General features: G+C 45.7%; 2 protein-coding genes across 2 annotated transcripts; one reads left to right on the top strand and one right to left on the bottom strand.

Annotated features, from left to right (window-relative positions):
- The first annotated feature begins 1,420 nt into the window (after positions 1 to 1,420).
- LOC146176552 (uncharacterized) lies at positions 1,421 to 13,222 on the top strand. The gene is made up of 4 exons (XM_084581009.1): positions 1,421 to 1,764; positions 4,596 to 4,829; positions 6,214 to 6,474; positions 12,930 to 13,222. The coding sequence occupies exons 1-4, from the start codon at positions 1,588 to 1,590 to the stop codon at positions 13,110 to 13,112; spliced, it is 855 nt and encodes a 284-aa protein (XP_084437135.1). The 5' UTR covers positions 1,421 to 1,587; the 3' UTR covers positions 13,113 to 13,222.
- Positions 13,223 to 15,150: 1,928 nt separating this feature from the next.
- LOC146176551 (isocitrate dehydrogenase [NADP] cytoplasmic-like) lies at positions 15,151 to 20,355 on the bottom strand. The gene is made up of 4 exons (XM_084581008.1): positions 20,239 to 20,355; positions 18,433 to 18,737; positions 16,357 to 16,698; positions 15,151 to 15,748 (listed from the first exon to the last, which is right to left on the bottom strand). The coding sequence occupies exons 1-4, from the start codon at positions 20,353 to 20,355 to the stop codon at positions 15,262 to 15,264; spliced, it is 1,251 nt and encodes a 416-aa protein (XP_084437134.1). The 3' UTR covers positions 15,151 to 15,261.
- Between the last annotated feature and the right edge of the window lie 5,638 nt (positions 20,356 to 25,993).

Raw genomic sequence — 25,993 nt, 5'->3', positions numbered from 1 at the left:
TGTCAATAATTAATAAGAAAATTAAAAACGCGACAGGATTCGAGCCACCATCCTCGCCCTAGCCAAGCGCGCTAACCACTCTTATTTACGCCGACTTCCTACGAATGTGTTTGATTCTTGTACAGCGTAAGAACGCGGGACAGCGTTCAGGCAAAAAATGTAACAAAAATAAAAGTAAACATAAGTAGCAATTTCTCCAGCGCATGTTCTGCAGCGCACTGAAAGTATTTTTTTATATGGTGCGACGGCACAGCGATAACACATGGCGGCACCGCGCCGATGTCTCAACGCACAACTCTAAGCCAGATCAGAGATAAAGGTTTAAAACCATGTGCCTGCCGCTCTACATATTTTCTGGTGGGTACAGTGAACTAGACTGGCGGATAAATCTTGTCGTAGCCATCTTGAATACGGTGCCGTTCGGGAATAGCCCCGCCTCCCTCTCTCCCACCCGGCCCTCGGTCCTCACATTTTACCGCAAGTTTCGGTGCATAAGAACGGGAGATGGATTGCTCAGAATTCTGCGGTAAGCACTTCGCATTTTCTATCGATTATTAGATCAGTGTCGGCGTAATTATTGGCGAAACGCCGTACAATCGTCGCTTCTCGAACAGTTGAACTCTGCTGAACAAAGGCAACACTATGCACGCCCAAATGAATCATTCACCAGCTGAAAAAAATGACCACATGAAAGAACACTCTGCCGCAGAAGTGTCTCGAGAGAAGTCGAATGCACTGTGCTTACACTGGTGTGCCACGCATGGAACAAGCGCGAAGTTCTGACGCGTTCGCTGGCATAAGTTGCAGTCAGTTTAGCCACGCATTAAACCATGTCATACAATCCCATTACAGAGCAAAGAAGTGTCAAACTTGCATTAATGTTTGCTGAAGAGTGCAACACTAATTAACTGAGTACTGTGAGTTAACGCAGCCTTATCACGCATTGCTTTGCGATATCCTCCATATTTTTTAGCTTATGGAGCACAAAACAAAAAATGCGTTTAAGTAGAGTTTCAATGATCTATTCTGCATGGCAGATACTCCTTAAGTCCAGCCATGGTCTGGATGGCAGTGAGCTTTCTCTACATGAGCGTTAAGCAGGCTGTGATTACAGTATGCGACGGATAGAGTATACTTGACTTAAACTTCGCATTATTTATGGGAAAGGGTTGATGACAGCGCGGACTCGTTTTTCCTGCTTATACCACACCATATGCTGCTAGCGATGTCTGCCATTCTCGGTTCTTGCTTAGCGCTAGCACCGTTAGCGGCCGCTTGTGCCTCCAAACCAGTCTTTAAAGGGAATTTCATGACCATCAGGAGTACCATGGCGTAAGTATGGCAATCCACGTAGCCAATATTTCTTTTATCCCGGTGGCCACGTGACCCTGCCCCTTCCCCTCACACTCACGTGCACATGTGGGATGCGTACACGGAAGGAGGCCAACGCCTCACCTGCCATGTTTTCTCCGGCTTCCGCAGTTCCTGCCGCTCCTGGCGTTTCTACACTGGCTGCTGCTTCAAAACGGGTCGTACACTTGGCCGCGTCCAGCCAAGGAGCTGCAGATTCCGGTCTTCTTCGTGTTGATGTCCATCGCTCACACGGGCGTGGTCGACGTCACGATGTTCGCGATCATCATGTGGATGCGCGAGGCGAACTTTGGCCGGCACTTCGGCGTCTTTCTCCATGTCAAGCTGCTTTTCCGTCTATCGTTGTTCTTTCCGGCCAAGCTCGCCTTTGTCGTGCTGGCCTCAGGCATTAAGGTGAGCGCGGTTCTTTAGCACATTTTGTGTTGACAGACGTACTTAGAGGGAAAACATCTGCATTCTCATACGCTCGACAATCGAATCTTACCTGCAGTAAAAATCAGTGCCATCCGAGTCTAATTACTGGCGAATATCATTAGAGCAGACTTCAGAAATCAAAATACATGTGCTGATTTTGATCCCAAAATATTCACATTTCATCAAACAAAAATATACGAAGAGAAGATTTGGTTTGGTTTATAGGTTCTAAATTCCCAATGAGACTCATGCTATGAGAGGAGCCGTAGTCAAGGGCTGGGTAAATTTCCTTCACTTATGGTTCTTTAACGTGCAATGACATCGTTGAGTACACGGACGCCTTGCTTTTCGCCTCCATAAAAAGGGTTCACGGAGGCAGGTATGGAACCCATGTCCTTGGGATCAGCAGTCGAGCACCCTAACCACTGATCCACCGCGATCGGGCTCCTTCCGATAAGATGTTCCTGGAAACAAGTAAACTGAACACATATCATACACTCTGTGCACGCTTTTCTAAATTTTGATGGTTTCGTGACCCGCCCTGCTCTCTACATGCCTTCTAAAATTCCAACACTCATTTCGCCCCTCAGCGACTCATTGCGCTATCTTCAATTTAATTTCGAGCGCGTTCATTAAGCTCCGATTTCCGGCCATGTGGTATAGTTATCTTGTCGAAACGGATACCATCGTTTGGTAGTACGAGCGTTTGGAGCATGTGGGTAGTATGGGAGTGTATCGTCAAGAGTGCTTGTTCTTTTGTCGAAACGCTTGTTGTCTAAACATGGCAGGAACTCAGAGGTTAATGAAAGCGCCCGAGATTAAAGTGAGGACGACGCAGTGAATCACGGAAAGGAAAATTACTGAATGGCTTTCAGGAGGCATGAAGATAGCAGTGCGGGTCATGAAACCACCCAAAAGTAAAAATGCATGGCAATGCATGAAGGCATGATGGCATGAAAGGTAGCTGACTGGCCTTTAGTTTACGTGTGGTTTCCCGGCAACCCACAGTTCTTACCAGGTACGAGCTGATTACTGATTGGACATAAAACATGAAGCTGAAATGACATGAAATAACGCTCTCATGTCACTGCAAGTGGTGAAGGAATATCGCTGCATGTTATTTCGCTGCTTCACCTCTTGAAAAATAATGTCTTATTGGTGGCGTCATATGTGGACACTGGGTACACAGTAGAGGCAGGTGTAGTGAAGGTGTGTTAGTGTCATGTGGGTGAATGTGGTTGATATTTTAACGCGTTAACACGCAGTGCCACAGTGAGCCCCTATGCTGAGCTGTGTTGGTCTGGTAATAACCAGATGGGACGCAAGGGAGAGCAGGATAGCCGTAGAAGAGGAAAAAATGCCGTGACCTCGAAATAAAATCTATATAGTCTCAAATGCGTCGCGACTTGGTTTTGATCCTGTGGCAGCGCGATAAGATCCGCTTATCTGGCTAACACACTAGAGCACTATGCTATCGCCACAACCAATAACTGATTGAGTATAACTGTCACTCCTCCGCGTTGAGCATTTCATGTCATCTACATAAAGTGACATCAGTGCGCAAAGTAGCGAACACACCGCTTCGCATTTTCTCCTTAAGGTACGTTAAGCGGCCCCAAAATTCTATAATGCGCTACCGCTAAAGTTCTCAGTCACCGTTACCCCTTATTGCCCCTAAGTTTGAACTTGAAAATGTAACCTTAAACGGAAGGGTGAGTGAAACACGATGTACTCGCTCATATACTTCGTGTTTACCAAACTTCGCGCATTTGCCTTGAATGATCTTTTTTTTTTTTTTTTTTTTTTTTGCGAGTGTTACTTACAGGGATAATTTTATGAGATTTGGTACAAGCGTTCAAATTTCAAAAGGCGTAGTTCGGATGACGCCGACGGCGCATTTAAGTGTCCCTATGCTTTGTAGAAAAAAAAAGTAGCATAAACACACGCTCATTCTACAGTGCTATACATATTGCGCGGCAAGGGTATGCTCGGACTAAGAAAACTTTCTGTGCTCTTTTGCATGCCTCGCTGTGGATGTTTCCAAACGGCTTCTCGAAGGGAGAACCATAATATATAAACTCCGACCGTATGAATGCCCTTTATATGCTACAAATAACTGAAACAAGCACTAAAATGCTATACGGTGTGTTTCGGGTACGGGTGCACCATGACAGGACAGTGACTATAGGTAGAGGATGGAGAGGGGGGTTAGGAGAGTGTTTTGTTGTTAGATATAAGCCAAGAGAGATCTGACAGATGACGCTTGTGAGCGTGTTGAGAAAGTATACGGCGCGTAAATAAGTGACTAGCGGGATCGCACCCCTGCCGGGGCGGCCACTTTTCGATGGAGATGAAAAGCAAGGCGCCCGTGGGCTGTGCGATGTCGGTGCACGTTAAAGAACCCCAGGTGGTCGAAATTTCCGGAGTCTGTCTTTCATGTCATGAGTCACTGCGGAACGTAAACCCCGTAAAACATAAACATAAATGACTGAGACTAGGAAGCGGAGCAAGAGTGACTACGTCTATATAAGCGTTGCTGGGTGAAGCAAATGGTTATGCTGTGCGCGGATGCAGTATGTGAGCAAGACGACGACGACGACGCCTCCATTTCCACGAATGTGGCAATGGACAGATGTTGTTGTATGTGCCATTTTGTCTGAGGTCATCATCATCATCAACAGATGTTGCTGTAATATATTGCGTGGAGTCATGGCATACGAACAAACTTGAGCGTGCCCTTTACGACTGTCAGCAGTGGAATCCCCGGGAGTGCTATAAAAACATGGAGCTGCACTGGGTTTTCTCCTCAGACTATACGGGGACAGTTTGACAAGGCGATGATCTTGGACGCCCAAGAGAGCTACAGAAACTGCCTCGGCTCCCTCGGCTGCCTTCCCCGGACACTGCCGGACCTGTACAGCGACAAAACCATCGCGGTAGCGTGGTGGAAAAAGTCGCTGGGCCATTCGAGGGAGGACTTGCTCCGGGCTGGAACCTGCCTGTATGAGATGCTCTCCACTTCAAACAACGTCGAGCCTTTCCAGGTATGCCGTCTGTTATGAATCACGTCCTATGCGAAACTGAGACCATGTCCTCTCGTGTGTTGTCTACGGCCCCGCGTCCTATGGTAAAGAGAAAAATGTTAATTTCTCGGTTAATGACGGTAAACTACGCAGCAGAATGTGTTGGTAAGTTTTCATCTGTACTCTTTGCGAAGATTTCGCGTGGAAGCCTGAGATTCACGAGAGTCGGTACGCAATCTCACAAAGATCCCTTATTTCTTGGTCCACTGCAGCGGTGTCACGCCAGTTTTCTTCACTACCACCAAAGAAAAGATAATACGAATAAAAACACCCACGAGTGTTTACATTCTTACAGAAGCCCGGGCTACTCATGCGTGGTACAGTTTCATATATACGCAGATTGTAAATGTTTTGCGGAACGCCTCATGGGATTGAATTCTTAAAGAAACAGAGGACGTGCTGGCCGTGTCTCGCTTTTCTAGCCGTTTTATTTCGTACTAAAATTGCTTTGTTTTAATATTACATCTTTGTCGACTCTATGAATATTGAGCCTTAGCAATCGTACTTATCAGTGCACGTAGGAGATGTCCAGTCAGTCTCTCTAAGCTAGTCTTGGCGCAGTCGCGTACTCACTATCACGCACAAGGAAACAACTGCACGCGCAGCGGCAGTTGAGATCACGTTGAAACTTTAAAAGAAGCAACCAAAGAACCGTTACAGAACATATACGACCCTGCAGGAAGCCTCTTTGTCTGCATTGTCAGCTTAGGCGTCTGCATGCTTTGTAAGAGTAGCAAATTAGCCGACAAGTCACTATTACCGATGCTTCAAGCGCTCTAGTCCCCGTAGTGAGCATCTATATAAACTGTAATCTTTGGATCCAGGTGCTACTTGAGAGAGAAAAGTGGCTCACTTCCTTGATGCACTACACAATGTCTCCTTCTGCGCCCTCAGTGCAGTCAGCAACAGAATATATTTGCGAGTTTTAGACCACTGTTTGGTGCATGCACTGCAGGCACTAAAAACCCCTATGAGTCACAATAACCTCATACAGATTTCTCATGCTAAGCTCTTATAATTCTCATATAATCTCATACAAATATCGTTCAATGTATGAGAAATATATGAGAATGAATGAGATTTGTATGAGCTTATTATGAGTTTTTATGAGAAATCTGTATGATGTTATTGTGACCCATACGGTTTTTTCGCTAGGGTTGTCCTCCAGAGGAGAGCATATACCCTTTCCTACGCATTGTCAACAAAGGCGGAACACGGAAATTACATTCAATCTCTGTTTAGATGTGGTAAACAGCCGTTGCAGACACCAATGAAACAGTCAGCTTAACCGATTTCGTACAGTCTTGAGTTCTAGAGCGCGCGTCACACTTGCTGCTTTTTGCAGATCAGCTACGACAACAATGGACCACACATGCGAAGCTTTATGCGAGACAGCTACCTCGGAGCCTGGCTGTGGATGTGTGCGTTATGCGTGGTACTGCTGGAGATTGTCGTCCTCCTCAAGTTCCTTGCGGATGACGTCATCGACGTACAAGCTCATTACAAGCGATACGCGAGAGGACGAGGAGACACCACCGACGCCACTCAGCGGGAAGGGTTCTACTCAGCGTCTCTAAAGTGCTTGTGCCGTACCCACTACCTGCTGGTATGTGTCCCATTCTTGGAGTGCGTATAAGGCTGCATTGAGCATCACTATTACAGGACTTGGCTAGCCGGTTACTCTAGACATGGTGTGCCGCAGCAATGATTACAAAGTAGTCAGTGCTTGTTGGTATATGTGCTCAACTGAAGGAAATTTCCCGCACCTATTGACAGTGGCAGACACAGCATGATTATATTTGGCTGCTTTGTAGAGATTGTGGTGTGGTAATTCGTTACTTAAAATCTACTAGCGCTGTGTTTGTTCGAATTTAGGAGTATTTACGACAGTGTATGAGCGATTACGTGTCGGCCGCAGCGTTGCTTAGAGCATATGGGAACTTCCTCTGCCTTTGCCGTTCACTTGCGGTTAAATGTGCCACTGAGTTGGCATTTAGTAGTAATATCTGTACTTCGGTCGGTCGGAGTTAATTGAAGCGTCTACATTGTCTGCAGGGGCTGCGTACGCTCACAATGGCAAATTCTAGCGTCATCTGGCGCTCGTTGGAGGAACGAACGTTCCAGAGTGGTAGTGGTAGCACGCGTTCCTTTTATAGGCGCGTGATGGCACTAGCGGTATTGCTGCAGCGAAAGCTTGCTGCGTTAGTTGGCAGTCACCGCAGAAGAGGGACAAATGATCATTTCTAACCAAATCAGGCATGGAACTCTTACCAAACTAGTAAAAAAGAAATGCCGAGGTTTAACGTGGCTAAACATATTGCTAGAACTTGCGAATACCCTAGCTTGGCGTAGTCTATCTTGGTAGACGGATATATGACGTTATTGCACATGTCTTGGCGCTCGCTGTTCACACCGCTTGACGCGGCGTATCTCAACCTCCGATAACTGTCGGGGAGGAACAGGTCCCTATTCGTTCTGAAGCAGACTGAATTCACCCGGCTCATCATGCGATTTTCTACGTCTGAGACACGTGACACTTACATCACTACTGTCGTCACAAACACGTGTAATGTAAACAAACGCAAGTAACCTTGTGACGTCACCAGAACCTGCCAGCCAATTAGTGCACTACCATGCTACCTGCCAGAGGGGTGCAAGTGAGGAAGACCGTGATTATTTATTTATTAAATTCTGTCAACTGCCTCTTGGCAGTCAGTGTTTAACATGTTTCTATGACTGACAGAGATATAGAGCCATATTTAAGCCGAGCAACACGCACGCTTTGCATACTGGCAGCATGCTGAACTCTGGATCCAAGAGTCCTTGGAGGCTGGATTTTTATCTCACCGTTGCATTTAATGGCAAACCCCTCGTCGCAGTGCCGTGGCAGATACTTCACAGAGACGCCGGCAGAGGCCCTGTATACTGCTAGCCTAGTAGCGCTTTTTCCTAAAAATAGATCTGCGATTATGGTTCTCAATAATGCAAAATTTGACCTGAATGTTTTTGTTTTGGTTCTGTGTTATATTGAAGCAAACAATTGCACAGAGTCCTGCGGTTATGTACAGTTAAAAAGCAAACATTTTACTCCCCACACCCCTACGTTCTTCAAGTTAACGCTTCCCCGAGTCTTTGATTGTTTCTTCAAGATAACACTTCCCTGAGTCTTTGATTGTGATGAAGGAAGCCTTGTGGTTGGAGAAATGGATAGAGATATGTCCTATCTGATGCACCAGTGGCTGGATCATTAAGAGGGGGTATATACAAGAATTTCACTAGATCATCATTCCAGTGTTAGGAAAGCGTGAAAGCGAGATTTTTTGCGCAAAAGTAGTACAAAGTTCTCGTCTATCTTTACATTTCAACATGCTCCATTTCTAAACTTGGTGTGGATCTATGTGCGCCTAATGCGTGGCGCATGTAATGTATGAACTGTTTGGTTAAAGCAGTAGGCTTGCAGCTGACCGTTTCTATCAGCAAGTCGATGTCTAATTTTGCGGCACACATTTAACCAACTTCATTGGAAGCAACAAACAGGCCGATGGGTAGTGCAGACAGACCTTTACGAAGATAGATCTCCCTCTGATCAGTTGGGGTCTTTGCGAGTGCCACAGCAGTAATGGCAGTCAACAATTTCGAGGGCCCCGGAACGTGCACTGTCCCTCAGTATCTCTATACGCTGCCATTGACGAAACTGCCTTAGACTTCAATGTTCCGTATAAACGTGGAAGGCTGCTCCAAGCCGAGCAAAATCTTGTGCCCGAAGTTGGCCTTTGCCACTTCTATAGGGTGATCAGCCGGTGCGTCCTGTCCCGGGTACACTTAAGCTTCGCCTCTAAGGACGCGAAATCCTGATCTCAGCGTTATCATGCACCAGATTTTTCGAGACTTCTGTGTTCCGGAAGACCATTGAGGTTTGCGGGTCGTCGAGCGGAATATTGTGCCCCAGGTTGGCTAGTGCCAACTGTGACAGGGGCTAATAGGCATTCCAATAGCTGCCCGCAAGTTACGGCGACCGCGAAGCCATTCAAGCCATGGACGGGCGCCGAAGAGCTGCGTTACAAAGTGAAGAGCTATGCTGAATGGTTAACTGCATCAGTGTTACGTCTGAAGTTCTGACATTCGAGCCCTGTTTTGACGTCTCGCAGGCATCTACCTCGTTGAGCGTCTCCTAGGCCTCTCATGCTCGTGTGCCCATTTTCCGGTGTATGGTTTGATCGCGTTCCTGACACGCTTCAGGCATTTCGTGCTAAAACGCCGTCGTAACTAAAACAGCGCACTTTAACTATCCTGCGCAGAAATGAGGGCAAACGGAGTACGAAACAGTGGCGGAGCGCCCACTACCACACGATAAACGTGTAGGTCGATAAATAGGTCGCGGGCGCTTTCTCACGCAAACTTTGAATCATTTTAGTAGTTTTGCGAGATTATGTCAAACGCGTTATTGCGCCAAGATAGCATTTTGGCGGTATAATTGGTGCCCGAAGAACGAGGATAAAAAACAGCGCGAAAACAAGGACGTGGCAACACACCACAGGCGCTGCGTTTAATTCACGCTTCCACCGCCGTGTCTAGCAATTTTCCTTTGACCTCACTGAAATGCGGCGCTAGCCTCTCCCTCCAATGCGCCGAAGGCTCTTCACCACTTGTGCTTATCCCCATAGCAAACTGTAGTCGCCGAGATGAGATGAGGGCGGGCGAGCGTCACTTTTCTGCCAGTGTATCCTCTAAAGGACAACGCTCGAACTAACTGTTAGTTTCTCACTCGAAAACAAAACTTACCACTAAGTGTGAGGGAAATTATAGCTCGAAAAAGCGAACATCCGAGAGTATTTTTTCCACATAATCTTAGCGACGCAACGGTCAGTAGGAAACAGAGCTGGCTTAGTTTGTTGCTTTGAACTATCAGTGGCAAGGTGGTTCTTTATTACAGGGATCACTTCTCAATGATATGCATGAGATCGCAGGAGTGTTTACACAGTTCCAAGTGTGGCGACATGTAAGGTAATTAGATCTTGGTTATCTGATAGCTAGGAACACATTAAGTTTTATAACCACCCTAACAGTTTTATAACCACCCTGCATATTGCCCACGTCAAAACTAAACTAGCATATGGCATACGCATACTAATCAGAGCACGAGCTTTCTTTTCACATTCTACACTGATGTCTTTGTATTATGCATTCATACATTCCCACATCACCTACGCCATTGTAGCCTGGGGAAACACTTATAACACGCATTTATTTTCTCTACAAACTATTCAAAATCGGGCACTTAGAATAATTACTTACACCTTCAATGATTCTAGCGCTAAGCATTTACTTCGTAATCATGGAATCCTGGCAGTCGCTGAACTCGTTAAATACAACCTATGCACATTCTTCTACAAGTTACTAAACGACGAACTTCCAGTATCACTTATCCCACAGATTTCACTAATAAATGATAACAAAACGCGATTCGCAAGAAATAAAAATTTATTACTACCTAGAGTACGAACAAATTATGGGAAACAAACTTTTCATTTCTCTGCTATCATGGTCTGGAACGCGTTACCATCCATCGTCAAATCTCTTAGAAAAAACAGATTTGCATCCGAAGTTAAACAATTCTTTTTAACAACAGAAAACTGATACTGAATAATGACTATGTTATCAGCTTTACGTGGTATGCATTTTTGTGTGGTTTAACATGTTTAAAGTCTGTACTGCCATGCCTTTTTATGCATATATTTTATTACTGTTTGATTTGGTGTTTAACTTGCTTGCTCAGTGTACTTTTTGTTGCAAAATAATGTTATTTTTATTATGAACTCATTTATTGTCTACGTTCAACTTATTTTACCGTGAATTATTGCTATATTGCTGTCTTGTATACTAATTGCTATCTGTCATTTATCGGAGGTCCCGATACAGTCACTGACTCTGGGACCTCCTTCTGTATGTATAAGCTGGAATATACTAAACGGATATAATAAAATTGAATTGAATTGAACTATTCTATTCGGTTTGGTTTATAGGCTTAATAACTCCAGAAAGCAGCTAAGGCTATATGGAAAGCGGTAGTAGAGTGCCTCGGAAATTTCGACCGTGTGCAGATCTTTATCATAAACTGAAATCGCACAGTGCAAGGACGCTTTTTATTTCGCCTCTATCAAAAGGAAACCCTTGCTCTTGGGATTTAACCCTCGTCCTTGAAGCTGTCGACACCTCGACGACTGAGCCACAGCGGCGTGAGACGGAAACTTAATTGTGCAACATGTCCAGCGCTTTCTCAATCTTCGTCTGCTAATTTATTATTACCAGGTGTCATGATCAAAATAGCTCGGCTGATACGCGCCTACTGTAGGTGCTCTGCTCATTAAGCTAATTCTTGCACAGAAGAGAGCCGATGTCTTCTGGAAACATGATTTAGACCATTTAAAGGAAAAGGTGAGCTCAAGCCCCTTTAAAGATGGGGAAAAATTAGCTTTAGGGTAAGACTGCCTTTCACTGCTAAAGGGGTTGCGTAACAAATTGCAGTCTATGAATCAGCAGTTTCCTGATGTAGAGCTGAAAAGATCAAAGACCGCCAACAAAATATGCGCTGAACGTTTTGGGACATATATCCGTAGCTACGTCCGTTTTATTGAAGACTTTGCTTCATCAACATCATTAGCCTGACTGCACCCCCTCCCTCCCCCCCCCCCCCCCCCTGCAGCGTATAGACCTCTCCCATATTCCTCTAACTCGGTCCTGGTGCCAGATGCAGACAACTAATAGCTCTAAACTCCATAATCTCATCCGTTCACTTTCTGCCGCCACCCTCTTCGCTTGCTCCCTCTTGGAATCCAGTCTGTCACCCTTAGATACCACCTGTTAGCCTGCTCATGTACATTTAGGTTTCTTGATTGTGTCTAGGATCTCATTACCTGATGTTTATTCCCTGACCATTCTTGCTTCCGTTTCATAATGTTTCTCCAAGAGGAGGAAGATGAGGAGGAAAGGCAGGGAGGTTAACCGGTAAAGGAACTGGTTTGCTACCCTGCACTGGGGGAGAGGGGTAGGTGGGTATAAAAGTTGTGGGTGAGAGAGGGATGGGTGATGACAGTACAGTACCATCATATCTCATAACAAAAAATCATAGCCTTTCGATCAGTCCTGTGCTTTTCATAAAGCAAAGCAGTGCCTAGGAGGCCTTCACCGCATACGATCGCCGTGGCCAGGGACCTAGGATCTTAATTTCAGTCAGTGGGCGTCCATCTAGACGCTCATGGGCACGGCACAGACACTGTCGTTCCTCGCATTGAAACATAAACAACTGGGGATCAAGTAATACATGCCGGGGGTGATTCACTAACGTTGATGTCGTTGATGAGTCTAGGATATAATGATGCTGAAGTAATGCTGGACAGCTAATATTAGGAGGAATTGTATTTAAGGTTTTTTCTTAGACGAGATACTACCTGTCCCGCTCGAGCAAGGGGTTAGTCACCCTTCGTAGAAAAACTTCTTCAGAAAGGCCACAGGGTCTTCTTTGCCAAACGAGTTGGATTGTCTGTTTTAGTGCAAGTAAAGTAGCTTCGGAATGGTTTTGCTTACGTTTTTATATTCTTCAAAACACACGAACATGAACGAACGGATGCCTGATAATAGAGACACATACAGAAAAAGATCTGTTCTGAAAAATGTGTTCGCCTTATTTTTTTACGGGTCGGGTTCCCTTCTGGCTCCAGCCGCCGGGATTGACTCCCATGCGCATGCATCGCGGTGTTTTCAAATACATTGTATTTAAAGTGACGTTTCAAACTTTTGCAATCGATTCTAGGTGTACCCGGTTTTTATTCACGAAGAAAAATCGTAGGTGCAGTGTGAAAATGTGAAATCATAAAAAAAGCTTTTGAAACACTTGTTCACATGCATTAAACTACTGGAATTGACCCCACTCATGAAGTAGAAGTGGCCAGTGGTAACGCATTGCCGACGGTGGCGTCGCATGGTGGGGGCACGAAACCTTTACGCATCGAGAAATCCGAGACTTTGCATGTTTTACAGTTGTCTTCCCGTTATTTTTTGCAGGTGGGCGAATCACTAATGTGGTTGTTGAGGTTGACAAGAATCTCATGTGAGCGTCTGGAGCTGCCGTTTAGCCGTTCCGACAGAGTGGCGGAAAACCCCACGTCTGAAGCTGTCGGCAGTTCTACCCGTTCCGTCGTGAAGGTGGCGAATAACCCTCCATCAGCAGCCGTGGAAAGTTCGTAGAGGAAGAGTTGAAGAAGGATTCCGACAAGGCCAAAAATTGAAGCTTTTGATCCCGAGTTTTCCATCCAGGACACGAATCAGATACGTTTTGGACAGTGAAGTGCTGAACATGATCTCCTTATCGATCCGAGGACGACGGTGTTCAGCTGACAAATTCCGCGTAGGCGAATCATTTATTATAAATTCTGCTCCTAAATTTTCTTGCATGTGTGAGAAACGTTTATTTCTTCCTGTTTTAGGGCACTAGAGGGTGTGTGTTCACGAGTAATTAGAAGGTATAGTGCACCTAGATGCTTCGCTGTGGCTCTTACAAAAGTAGCAAGCTCTCCATACAAGCAGTAGGACAAAATTTGAAAGTTAAATAACTGTTCTGGAACTGAAAGGTTTGTTGTCCGACTTTGATCACGAGCAACTGTAAAGGCTTTACTTCGATATCATCCGTGTTGGGCTACGAAATCACAAATTGGTGTAGAAAACACTACGGTGTGTGAATAACAGTGAGACACATTTTCAACGAATTCCTTATTCACAAATGTTGAGAAGCTCTGTTCCAAGACCTCTAGCATCAAATTTCTTTTATTCGTTGTTAAAGTAATTTGGGAGGCCTGAAGGCCCAAGAATTGGTGATATTTGTGCATTTAAAAGTCACGCTTTATTCGCATTGTGACATTTCATACACCCCACTATCGCCCCGAATGAATTTATTGTGTGCTAAGCATGCCTATGACTTCATAAGATAAGCTGTCCATTTGAAATAAGTGTGACATTACCATAGTCAGCTCTGGCTGTTCTCACATAACCTTTCAGAGGAAGATCAGTAGTGGCGTGTAATTAGTAACAAAACTATGCAAAACTCTCTAAAAGTGAGGTCACGGCAGAGTAGATGAGCGTGATAGCCAAGCTTAGATTCTAACAGGTCCTGCCAAGAACGGATTACTAACGATCGAAGAGTTTTGAATATGGTCAAGAGTCCTTGGTGCCAAATGAACCTTCAACGTTACGAAAAAATATGAGACGTCACCGACCACTTGCAGAGCTGAAGAGAACTCTGCTATCACCTCTTATGTAATGTTCTTAACGAGATGTTTAAGAGAGAAAAAAAGTGTTTGGGTGGTGGTAATTGAGTGTCCTATCGCTAGGCACCTCAGTGTCATTGAAGCGCTTCACTATATTCGGTTCTACTCCTACACTACCATCATCATAACGTCGCTTACTCTGGAAATGGCATCTTACTCCGCCGTATGCTAGTTCAATAGCCTCCATGATTTCCTTGGGTGGCCTGAAGTGCCGTGCATCCTATGCGAGGTTCGAGCGTTTCATCTTTCACATACGCTGTACCATCTATTTCATTATGTTAAAACAGCGCTAGAAACTTCACTTTGCATCTACTCCAGCTTTGTAGCAAACCACAATCCCCGGATGGGTTCGGGCCAGTACCTGCCCATTGTAGAACACGGCAGTTCCCTTCCCTGGGATTTTCCGTGGGATTTACACAAAGTATCTGAATAAAATTTTGCATCTGGCCATTTATTTTCAAATGTGTCTTCTTACGCCATTGCAAAGTGGTATGTCTGTGCGCGTATCGTAGCAACACTTATCGCAGCTGCCTTCGTCTTTTTCTATAATGACAGCGGCAGGAGTGATCAGCGACTTCGGCGTCGACGCGTTAGTCGCTGGAGTGCTATGTGCACAGAGCTCTACCTACGAAGACGCCTTTAGCGCGCGTTTTGGAGACGAGTGTGTCAAGTATGAGAAGAGGCAGCGTCATATACCGACATATACGTCGGGGTCTATTGTAGCCCTAATTACTTACATGCGGCTGCTGCCGATGGAGAAAGGTGTCCAGCTGGGTTTGCTGCATATAGCTTGGGCTGAAAACGTAAAGTTTAGTACGAATTAAGAAACCGCTATAGGTTTGACTCCCTTTAAATGGAGACCGTGATCTACGTACAACATTGATAAAGAAAAAACTATGGAGAATTACCACTATGCAACGCGAATTTCAGATAACTAGTTTCGGTAACATCATTTCGTTCCTTCGTTACGAGTCAGTTCCCTTTCTGAAAGAAACTACACGTCTTATTTCTTTGGGTAAAATCAATTTCGGCGAAAAAGGGACAATTCTGCCCCAGCGCAGCGGGGTGCGGCTTCAGACGGGCTCTTCCAGAAAAACTTGCTTGTACCTCGTGTCCATCTGCTCGGCTACCTTGTCGATGAACTCAAAAGTGTTGAGGTAGTCCTTCCTCTGGACGTTACCGAACCCTTTGACACAAAGAGCCAAGTCCTTGGTCATATAGCCGCTCTCGATTAATTCCAGAGCGGCCGCTTCCAGCGTCGTGGCGAAGGTGCAAAGCTTGGGGTTGTCGTCGAGCTTTCCACGGTGCCGTATGCCTTTAGTCCAGGTGTAGATGGTGGCCATTGAGTTGGTGGAGGTCTCAAGGCCAGCTTTGTGGCGCCGGTAGTGCTTGGTTACGGTGCCGTGGGCTATGTCAGCGACCAGCGTCTTGCTGTCGGGGCACCTCAGCACGCTGGTCATGAGGCCGAGTGAGCCAAAGCCCTGCGCCACGAAGTCTGACTGAATGTCACCGTCGTAGTTCTTGCAGGCCCAGACGAAGCCGCCTTCCATTCGCAAGGACCTGCGTGACATAGAGGAGGCAGAAATGACAATAGTTATTAGGACGCACTTTATTCCGTCTCTACTATAGCGTTTAATTTTGAAAACGATGACTACCAAGCTCCACTTCATGGAGAGACAGCAGGACACCGGAGGAAACACGTATTAAACTTTGTTCGAAGTCTGCCTGCTTTTTTTTGTCTCAACTGCATAGCGCCTTCCTTCCCAATGGGAGGTGCTATGAGGTGCCATCTGGCCAAAGTCGCAGCCTTACATTTTCAGTGCAGTCTTCGCTCTTACATAACACGCCACCGCCATTCCTGCTCTAGGAAGTTGTGCCACAAGCGACCCGAGTGTTACCGCCAGCGCTCACACGACGCACGAAATAGTAAGGACTCAAACCTCCACCATCGTTGGCCTGAGTGGGTGAATGGGAAGCAAGCAAAAGTTGTCGAATGTCTTGCATAGACCTTTTAATTTACTGCAGGGTCCACTGCCTGCATAAACATTATCAGTGCTTGACACATTGTCTTACGAACTTGCTTCGCCTAGACGTGATTTTTACCACTTTCATTGTCTCTCTAAGGTCAAGAACTTAAGTATCAGTAGCGCGGTAGAACGGACGGTTACCTTGCTACCATGTCGTCCATAAGACGATGCTGGAAGAAGATTCCGCGGTCCTTAAACCTCGGTCTGTACTTCTTCTCGTAAAGACGCTCGAAGATGTCCTTGAAGCGGCCGTCGTACTTTTTGAGGATTGTCTCCTTGGTGCTCAGGTAAAGTGGCAGGTTGCGCCTCTGCGCGAACTGAAAGCAGCAGTAGGCGAACTCTGTGATCGATTTGTCCGTGTTGCACATTGCCGCGGCGACCCCCGGCGTGTCCTGGAACTCGTACACCTGAAGGTTGTACGGCGAGCCGATGTTGGGAGTGAAGCAGACCTCCAGGGTGCCAGGGCCCGGAACCACGAAGTCCCTGTGGTTGAAAAGATTGCATTGCTATGGCTAAGGTCTTGCGAATAATTGGGCAAGTTGACATGTGGTGGACTATACGAATATAATGCATCCTATTATTTTCCACCAGCCTGTAGGCCACAGTCAGACTGCGCCCTCTTTTTGGGCATCCATGTTTAGAAATAAATCACCGGAATAAGAAAGTACCCCAGGGAGGAGGGGAGGATCGACACAAAACTACAATTGAATGGCTATAAATAACTTAGTTTCATTAAATCCAATATCAGCTATGTTTGAGGACTTAAGATTAATTTATTCAGAGGAGGGGGGGGGGGGAGGTCGGTGCTGCATTTGAGAATACGTACGAGCCCTCTTTTAGAGGGCTTGCATGCTTCGCGTCTCTTATCGTTTGTGCGTGCTCGTAGCTTGATTTGTAGGGCTCTGAAAGTCTCCGCCACTCTAACGTTGTTAAAAGACAAGACCTGGCCTCGTAAATCTTGTAGGACGCAAATGTGTCCCGTGCCTACTGCCATATTATAATAGCTATTTTACGACGGCTAGTAATTTGGGGTCTAATTCTTAGTGTATGGCGGACTTAATAGTCGCGAAGAGCCCTATCAGTGAAAACACTGAATGAAAGCAATTGGTGCCAGATGAAAATTTTGCGAAATTATGCCCCTATAAACGCATAAAGTGAGTGCGTTCGCTTCTCCGATTGCCCCAACAGCAGGGAACAATTGTGGCAACCACATGATACAGTCATATTATATGTGCAAATTGAGACAGGGCCAGCATACAATCCTTCACACCGACTACGATAACCGAAGTTATCGCGACTGTGACCGTAACTGTAGCCGTGATTGTAACTAGTATCGAAGTTATAGCTCCCTGTATGCATACACAGAGGATGACAGGGCAGGCAGGGAAGCTAAATATACGAACATTGATAGAAAAAATAATTCCAGGATAACTGCAAACGCGTTCCGAGGATGTAGATGGTTAGATCATAGCCTTTTCGGGCTTACCCAATTCATTGTGGGTAGTCTAATGACAACTCAATGAAAAGGCTAGGATTTTGGTGATGAACTTGTTTCCGGTTGTTACAAAAGACACGAGCAGGACAGTCGCCTGGAAGCACACTTCTTGAAGTACATATGTCTTGTTGGTTTATAGTAAGGGCGCAAATATTGTACGTGTGCATTCTTCCGGACTCAAAAGTGCTTAATTAAGCTGCTTCTGCAATAAATTATTTTACGCTACGTTGTGGGGACATTTGTTCGGCAATATATTTTTCAGTGCGTACGAATGTAATCAAGCATTAACCTTAAGGATTGCGCTATGCTAGCTTTTATCACCTTTCTTGTCATATCGGGAATTTGTCACATTAGCTGCTTAGAAAGTTAATTTCTGATTTGGTGTGGATAACGCCTAAATCTTAACCTCAATATTTAGTTTTAATAGGGGACAGCAAGAAACCGGTGTGTGGCAGCCACATTTGACTCGTGGCAGCGTGTTTGATTGCGTAGGGTTCAATATATGTTACCTAAGAAGATTCATATAGCATGCACTTGTAGTGCACACAGATATGCAGTTGGACTCATTCAGCGTTCGACATTGATGGAATGGAAAACACAGACACGTTGGTTGTGTGCTGGCCTTAAACTTGGAGAGAACACTACGCTTCATGTGTGGATACTGGCACTAACATGATGCTCAAAAGGGTGCCCAGGAGGGAATTTCTGCATAAGATACTTGCTTGCCAATGTGCTGGTCTCCGAACGCGTGTCGGGCGACTACGATTGGCTTGCGCCACTGCTTCACGAGGGGCGGAACGTTGGCACAGATTATTGGCTCGCGAAATAGTGCCCCGCCGAGTGAGTTGCGGATGACCGAGTTTGGCGACTGCCACATGCGCTTCAGTTGGTACATCTCCAGGACGTCCCGCTCGGCCGTGATGGTCGCGCATTTGATGCCGCAGTTGTAGCGCCTGAGCGCGTCCCGGGCCTGCAGCGTCACCAGGTTGTCGGTCTCGTTGCGGTTGGCAATGGACAGGTCGAACACCTGCGTGAAGGCGTACGTTGGTGACATGCTTAGGTGCGTTGAAATGGCCGTCAAATTTCCAGTTAATTTTTTTCCAAGGCTCGCTAATTTTAGCAAGCGTCAAAGCAATTTTGAAAGAAAGATGCGGAAGCCGCCATTATGTCGCTGCAGTTATGAATATGCGGGATTACGTTCTTAAGAGAAAAAGATGCATTGAACTGCACATCGTGAATAAGAAAGAACTTCCTAGGTTACACAGTAAATAAGAATGCGAAATGAAAGCAAAAGCCGTGATTTCTTGGCTTAATCGCGAAATATACTCACGTGCTTTGAAGCTAACGTCTTGGACTTCAAACTACCTAGTCCGTAGCGACGTAGAGTGCTTTGCATGGGAAAAATGTAATGTATACAGCTATCAAAAGGACTACTAGACTGGTTTCTCTAGATAATTAGATGTTCGGTACGTCGGAAGAAAGAAAGCCTCTGGAGAGAAGATGACATGATAATTCTCCGGTCAGCCGTAGAAAACAAAAACGAATCCAAAACCTACGTGACACCCGTGTGGCTTGTTCTATGCGGGACAGTGTGCCAACTAAGGAAGGGGGGGAGATGGAAAGAAATGGAAACCGCACACAGGGCGCTAGGCTTATGGCGCCTTGTCGGACGAAGCAACGACACCTTCTGCATTTTTCTTCTTAAAGTATACAAGCACAGAGCCGTGCTGCACCTCCTGATACATTGAACCATTAAAACGTATCCGTTAACGAAATTCAGGCTAGATGTACCGCAGTTAGAACGTGGAGAAGAAGCGAGCAAGCAGCGTAGCGACGCCGATAGTAGCGGCGTTTACATGGACACGATAGGAACTGGTTGAGTTGAGTTATCGGGTCGAAAATCGGTTACATGGTTCATACAAACGCTGTCGGGTTGAGTCGGGGCACAGTGGGAGAAGAGAATAGTATGGAAAATGCTGGAGATGCGCGGGAGAAAATAGGAATCGAGTACCGTCTGCCTCGATGCGAGGTGCCGCCGTAATCGCCACTCGTCCAGAACCGGTTCTGCGCTCGTCGGGTCGGGTTCATGTAAACTCGGTAGGGTCGAGCCCACTCAACTCAAATCCTCAACTCGAGCAGCGCTGTCGGGTCCATGTAAACAGAGCTAGTGAGCGGGGTGCTAACCATACCTACTACTGATAGCATTGCTGTAAACTGTGGGGTCGAGTCCACTCAACTCAAATCCTCAACTCGAGCAGCGCTGTCGGGTCCATGTAAACAGAGCTAGTGAGCGGGGTGCTAACCATACCTACTACTGATAGCATTGCTGTAAATTGTGGGGTCGAGTCCACTCAACTCAAATCCTCAACTCGAGCTCCGCTGTCGTGTCCATGGAAACAGAGCTAGTGAGCGGGGTGCTAACCACACATACTACTGATAGCATTGCTACAGCACATCCCTATGCGGCTTATCTTCACACAAAAACAACTAAAATGGCGGAGGTTTACGTGAGGAACACCGCGTCGTACCTTGAGATCGGCGTCCACGAATGGCACGATCAGCTTCTCGCGCACCAGGTCCCAGATGACACGCGCCATGTCGTCTCCAGGCATCTCGACGATGGGGCCACACTTGATGCGCTCCATTGTCCTGGGATCCCGTCTCAGCTTCGGTAGTTTCCCGGTGCTTAGCAGTTATGGCAGCCACTGATGACGTTCTGCACGAGGTGATCGCGGCTCGCAGGTGGGCGCACGAGACAGCGCAGCCTTCTCGGCAGTGGGGAAATTCTTTCTTTTCTTCTACATTTTCTTAATCAACATATATGAAAGCAGAGCCGAAGTTTGCTCCGGTTTCTTGAAGTCAATAGTCTACACGACGTACTTTAAGTTAAAGGCAGCTTCCTAACTTATGCCACGTAGTAAGTCTTCGGATAAAAAAAAGTAAACAGCTCCTTGTGGGATGTCAGGGCACGCAAAAAAAAAAGAAAACTTTCGGGAGGTCTAAATTATGTCGCATACTTTCCACTAGGGCATACCTCATAGCCCATGTGTCGTGTTGAGACGCAAAAACCTACAACCTACGATTTTATACGGCAAGGCAGGAGTACAAGCATCATTTTCGCCAACTTGTGCAGCATGGCTTGTGAAGCGCACGATGTTTGCTAGAACACATAAAAACAGTTGAAAGTACCAGGTAATGCGGACACTGTTCTTATTGTTTGGAAACTGAGTCTATCAGTATTACTTCTAAATAGAAGGTCATGTTCTACTTACAGCGAAAAAGAAAATTTAGCATCATTGGGGGCTGAATTTATGACTTCCATGCGAACTTTTGCAGCCTATAGATGAAGCTAGGGCGGCGACTTCTGTAACTTATAGCTTCCAAAACGCTTTTTTCTAAACTCTAAACACAGCTCATATCTAAGGCCAACCATTGCTATTGCTTACCGTGGCGGTTGTTATACAGCCCTTTCGTAGTGCAGCATAACACGTGGAGGATGGCCGGAGGTAGACAGGTTCCTTGGCCAAAAGCCAATGCTACCAACTGTATGGAAGCTGCCATCACCGATCTCCAATTAATGCAATGAGCGGACAAGAGAATAGTGAAGAGGCTCGTTACAATAGAATGAAAAAAAAAAAACACCACTATTTGAAATGAAGTAGGGAACGAGAAAATACTGGTAGGATTCAGATACTCAACATATTCATTTCAGTAAATATTTTTACGAAATCTAAGACTAGTAGGTTCTCTCGTGTGCCCTTTGAATCATACATGAAAGGAATGCGTGATAAACGTCGACTTTGTGTAATTGGGGGGACCAATGGAAAAAGAAATCTTTGCAGCGATGGTTGCATTAATTTAGACTTATAACGATGTGGTCTTTAGACTATGAAGGTCGAGGCAAACCAGTTTAATTTTCGATGCATTCCTTTTCAATACCTGATGTGTTTCTTGGGGACCCTTTTGTGGCACAAAGGATTCTAAACAAGCAATTAGTAATGAATTACCGTTCTTACAGGCTCCCTTGACTGCAGTTATTGCTAGTATCATCGCGAAAATAGTGCGCTACCGCACAAATAGTCCCCGAAAAATTTACCAAAATTGTTTAGACTGTATTTTGTAATTATATGCTCGATTGCTTCTGAAAATATATTACTTTACTGGATCCCAGTTGGAAGAAACAGAAAAAAATGTGGAAAAAAAAATGTTCGTGATCGCGACTTTTTCGCAGTGCATGTCTTAGTTGTTGATGGCCAAACTGCCTTCAGTGCATTGCTGTCGCAATTGAAAGAGACGTTTTCAGAAACAGATTCTAGATAGTCAACAACGCTTAACAATGTTCAAAGAAGCAAATCGTTTCGTGGGTGTATCGCCGGCAACGAGCCTCGTCATAGTGACGTCATTAAGAAATGAGTGCTGTCAGCATAAAAAAGAACAAACACACTAAAAGATCAAAATGCGTTCTCTTCATGAACAACGACGCGCTCTGCTGAAAATTGCAACCATAGAAATTACACACTATAATTCATCCCTGCCGTAAAAGCAGTGCAACAGAGGGCCAGACAAACGTGACTTGTAATTCACGATATTGCTGATCGATGAATTGCCATTCATGATGTATACAGCTCGGGGTTGGTGGCTGAACGGTTAATATTGCCGCTAAGCTATTTATTTCTTGTTTGTTCGCTCTCAAAGCCACCTTTCGACGGCTATGTCGATTTGTCAGTGAAGTGAGAGGCTACCAAGTTTATTTCAAATGTTTGGAGCCACGTGCAATTGTTTCTACTGTAAGCAAGTGTAGCGGGCGTCCGTTTCTTTCTGCGTGTTCACTTTACTTATGACCATTCCTTTTATTTTACGGCCAAGAGGGGCGAGGTCGTTCTTTGTGTCACTGTGCGGGAGGGGCCCGAAGCAGTGTTTCCAATGTCGAGGAGGTGACCTTAGCTCGGATGCGGGACGGCTCCCACCCCGAAGTTTCTCGGAAGAAGACATTTGCACGTGTGCGTCCCTTCTCCCTGTGGGTTTCGGTGTTTCGGGGTGTGTTTGTGCTTCTTTCAACTTTCAAGTGCGAGAATTTCAACTTTGACTAAGAGTAGAGCACCCTCTTTGTGCGGAGAGAGGAGTGCGGAAAACGGGTGAAACGGGTGAAGCGGGCAGTGTGTGTCCGAGCGTGTGGGCGAGCGGTTCGTTGGGCGAAATCGTGCCTAGTATTTTACTCTTGTACATTGTGTGTATTTATATATTAAACTTCATATTTGTAACTTGTAGTCCGTCCTTCTATCTTTTTGTACATCCTTTCCACGTTAGCAACTGTAAAGCTAACAACACTACGTTATTCTAGATTGCCATTGTTGGTGTGTTCGCTAGTTTGCTAGAGTTCCTTATCAGGTTCCGGTTAAATGCGAACCGACAAGCGCAGGCATTTTGTTCTGCTCGCCTAGAACGAACTGAACAATTGCACCAGTGCTCTTGATGTCGAATTTGTCCAGTTCACTGTGGGTGGTAGTGAGCCCTATAAAGCGTTTGTTACAGCAGCATGTCAGTCTGCTCTTTAAATGTCTACGGCACAGCCACCGCCACAGGACGTCTTTACAAAGTCAAAGAAATAAAACAAATGCAAAACACAGATTGTAGGACTGTGCCATCGGCAGACTCCTTGCGAACTGCAATTGACTTCAAGAAAAAACAGCGGCCCTTCCAAGCCGTCTGCGGAACTTTGGCGCGAGGGCTACTGAAGTCGTTTACAAGAGTCAATCGCAGGGAGAGCTAGTGCCGCCCTTTGCTGCATTTACCTAGTCAACAGCCTATTGAGACAGCCCCATATACTTTGAAGCAATGACACATGCTTTTTGGCGCGTCACTGCGGAGATCACGACGAAAAGAAAGTAAGGTTGTTAGCGTGAGGTCCGAGGGAGTAATGTCCTTTTTGGCCGTGCATATAACATCCTCCAAACGATAGCCGAATTCATTCAGGACCGTGTTCTGTAGAAAAGATCTTCGACTGCGGAATTCGCCAAAACAAACTGCTATTCCATGTCTCTGTTATCCACCTAGATACGACGTGAAGACATCCGCGAAGTACTGCGCCAAAAGCAGGCTTAGATGGCGTGTATCACTGGCGTCTTCAACGAAATCCACATGGTATAGGGGAATTCTCAGGCGACCACTCCGACATAAGATCCTCACGCTTTGAGGTAGGCTTGCACGATATGGAGACAAATGTTTGTTTGATTGTTTGTTATGTGAGGTTTACCGTCCCAAATTGACTAACACTATGATAGACGCCGTAATAGAGGGCTCCGGAAATTTCGACCACCTGGGGTTCTTTATTGTGCATTGACATCGCACAGCACACGGGCGCCTAGCTTTTCGTCTCCATTGAAAAGCGGCTGCCGTGGCCGGGATTCGATCCCGCATCCCTAGGCACAGTAGTCGAGAGCCCTAACCACTGCACCACCACGGCGGGGCTATGAAGACAAATGGTTTGGTTAATGGGGTATAACGTCCCAAAGCTACTCAGGCTATGAGAGACGCCGTTGTGGAGTGTCCGAATATATCGACCAACTGGGGCTCTTCAAGGTGCACTGAAATTTCACAACACATCGCGCCTTGTTTTTTGCCTGCATCGAAAAAATCTCGGGCATAAAAGTCGAGTACCGTAACCACTATATCATCGTGTTAGGGCGCGCAGATAAATCACGTCACTCCACACGAAGAGCCGCATACGCAATCCCAATAAACCTAGTCGTCCGCCCCGCTCGCAAATGTTTCAGCGAGCTGTGCGACAGTCTCGGAAGACCGATAGTGTAGTAGCGCCCTCCACCCTGTCTTCACAGCGCCAAGGTCGGCCACATCATACGGAACTGTTAATACGATTGCACTGACCGGCCCTAAGAATTTTCCGTAAGAAAATTATTTGATTTTCTTTAAACTTTTTATGAGACTCATTAGGAGGACTAACTTTGCTGCGGGGTTAAATTAGTGGTACGTTACTGATACGACAACTTGGTACAAATACGTACGGATCACATCCCAGACCTAGTATTTCGTCTTTAACCTAAAACATCTAAAAGCGACGGTGTCTCCCAGCAGCAATGAACGACTACGTTTCCATAACACAATTACATGTTTAGAGGAGGTGGCCACCAGGAAATGATCATGCATCGGTAAGCTCGTCCCCACCGCCACTTACAGGCATTCGTTCACGGTTCATATAAACAACTTTTTGCAGATACGTTTACGTTGTTGTACATTGTGATCATGGCTTGAGCAGTACGTGGTGTGTATGAATAGTAACCTGGAAAAATAATGCTAGGTACTTAAAAATACACGAACGCTTAAGATTGATCCTAAGGGTGGGAAGAGATAGCTACTTACGGCTTTCTGAGGAGCTTTAGGACTGGGAAATAGAAGAAGACGCGCAGTTTGAAGGCGGCCTTCGCACTAAAAACTGCGCGTCTTCTTCTATTTCCCAGTCCTAAAGCTCCTCAGAAAGCCGTAAGTAGCTATCTCTTCCCACCCTTAGGATCAATCTTAAGCGTTCGTGTATTTTTAAGTACCTAGCATTATTTTTCCAGGTTACTATTCATACACACCACGTACTGCTCAAGCCATGATCACAATGTACAACAACGTAAACAGTTTTTAGTGCGAAGGCCGCCTTCAAACTGAGGACGCTAAAACCACAGAGAAGCGCTTCATCGAGACGGTACCTGTTTTAACAGCGAATTCTACAGTGAGAATTTTTGTGCGGGCACATTCTGGCGCCACTTTTCCATCTTGTAAAACGTTCGTAGCCCGAAAAAGACAGCACCAAGTTCAAGCATTGCTGGGAGTGCGGCATTCGTAATGTCGTGCGTGTTTCTTTTTATCCTCTTTTTTTCTCCGTGGTGCGAGCATTGTACTTAATGCATCAATACCACCGGACTCAAACATCGGTGTTGTTACCACTGTGCCACTTCATGAAAAGAACAACCGCCAACAGACCCTCGTTGCTTGCTTAGTTACTACTAGTAGTATTACAACTTGTCTGATTAGGTACAACCCTTAATATGCAGTATCAAGAGACCACTTTCCGTTAAATACCACATGTCAAGCATGTAAAAACCGGCGTGTGTAAAGGTCGCATAAGCGTTCTATTGTGTTTTAGTCGTTAGCGTACTTAGCTAGAAACCAGGTGGTCGCAATGTGAAATCTCGCTTGTACGATATGAAAATTTGTTTTTACGTAATGCCAAAGTCGGCAGAGACATGCTCTAATATTAATACACGTTAGATATCCCGT

The sequence above is a fragment of the Amblyomma maculatum genome, chromosome 10 (assembly GCF_055883805.1).
Source record: "Amblyomma maculatum isolate TAMU_Amacu chromosome 10, ASM5588380v1, whole genome shotgun sequence".
In the NCBI taxonomy this organism is placed as follows: Eukaryota; Metazoa; Arthropoda; class Arachnida; order Ixodida; family Ixodidae; genus Amblyomma; species Amblyomma maculatum.
Note: the sequence above shows the minus strand (reverse complement) of the source record. Positions and strands in the feature narration are given on the sequence as shown.

Bases quoted from the DNA above. Each gene is read 5' to 3' on its own strand.
- LOC146176551 (XM_084581008.1), bottom strand. From the start codon at position 20,355: ATGGAGCGCATCAAGTGTGGCCCCATCGTCGAGATGCCTGGAGACGAC. The intron at 16,699-18,432 runs GCAAGTATCTTA...TTTCAACCACAG, and splicing joins GGAGACCAGCACATTGGCAA to GGACTTCGTGGTTCCGGGCC. The intron at 15,749-16,356 runs GTAACCGTCCGT...TATGTCACGCAG, and splicing joins ATGGACGACATGGTAGCAAG to GTCCTTGCGAATGGAAGGCG.
- LOC146176552 (XM_084581009.1), top strand. From the start codon at position 1,588: ATGTCCATCGCTCACACGGGCGTGGTCGACGTCACGATGTTCGCGATC. The intron at 4,830-6,213 runs GTATGCCGTCTG...TGCTTTTTGCAG, and splicing joins ACAACGTCGAGCCTTTCCAG to ATCAGCTACGACAACAATGG. The intron at 6,475-12,929 runs GTATGTGTCCCA...TATTTTTTGCAG, and splicing joins GCCGTACCCACTACCTGCTG to GTGGGCGAATCACTAATGTG.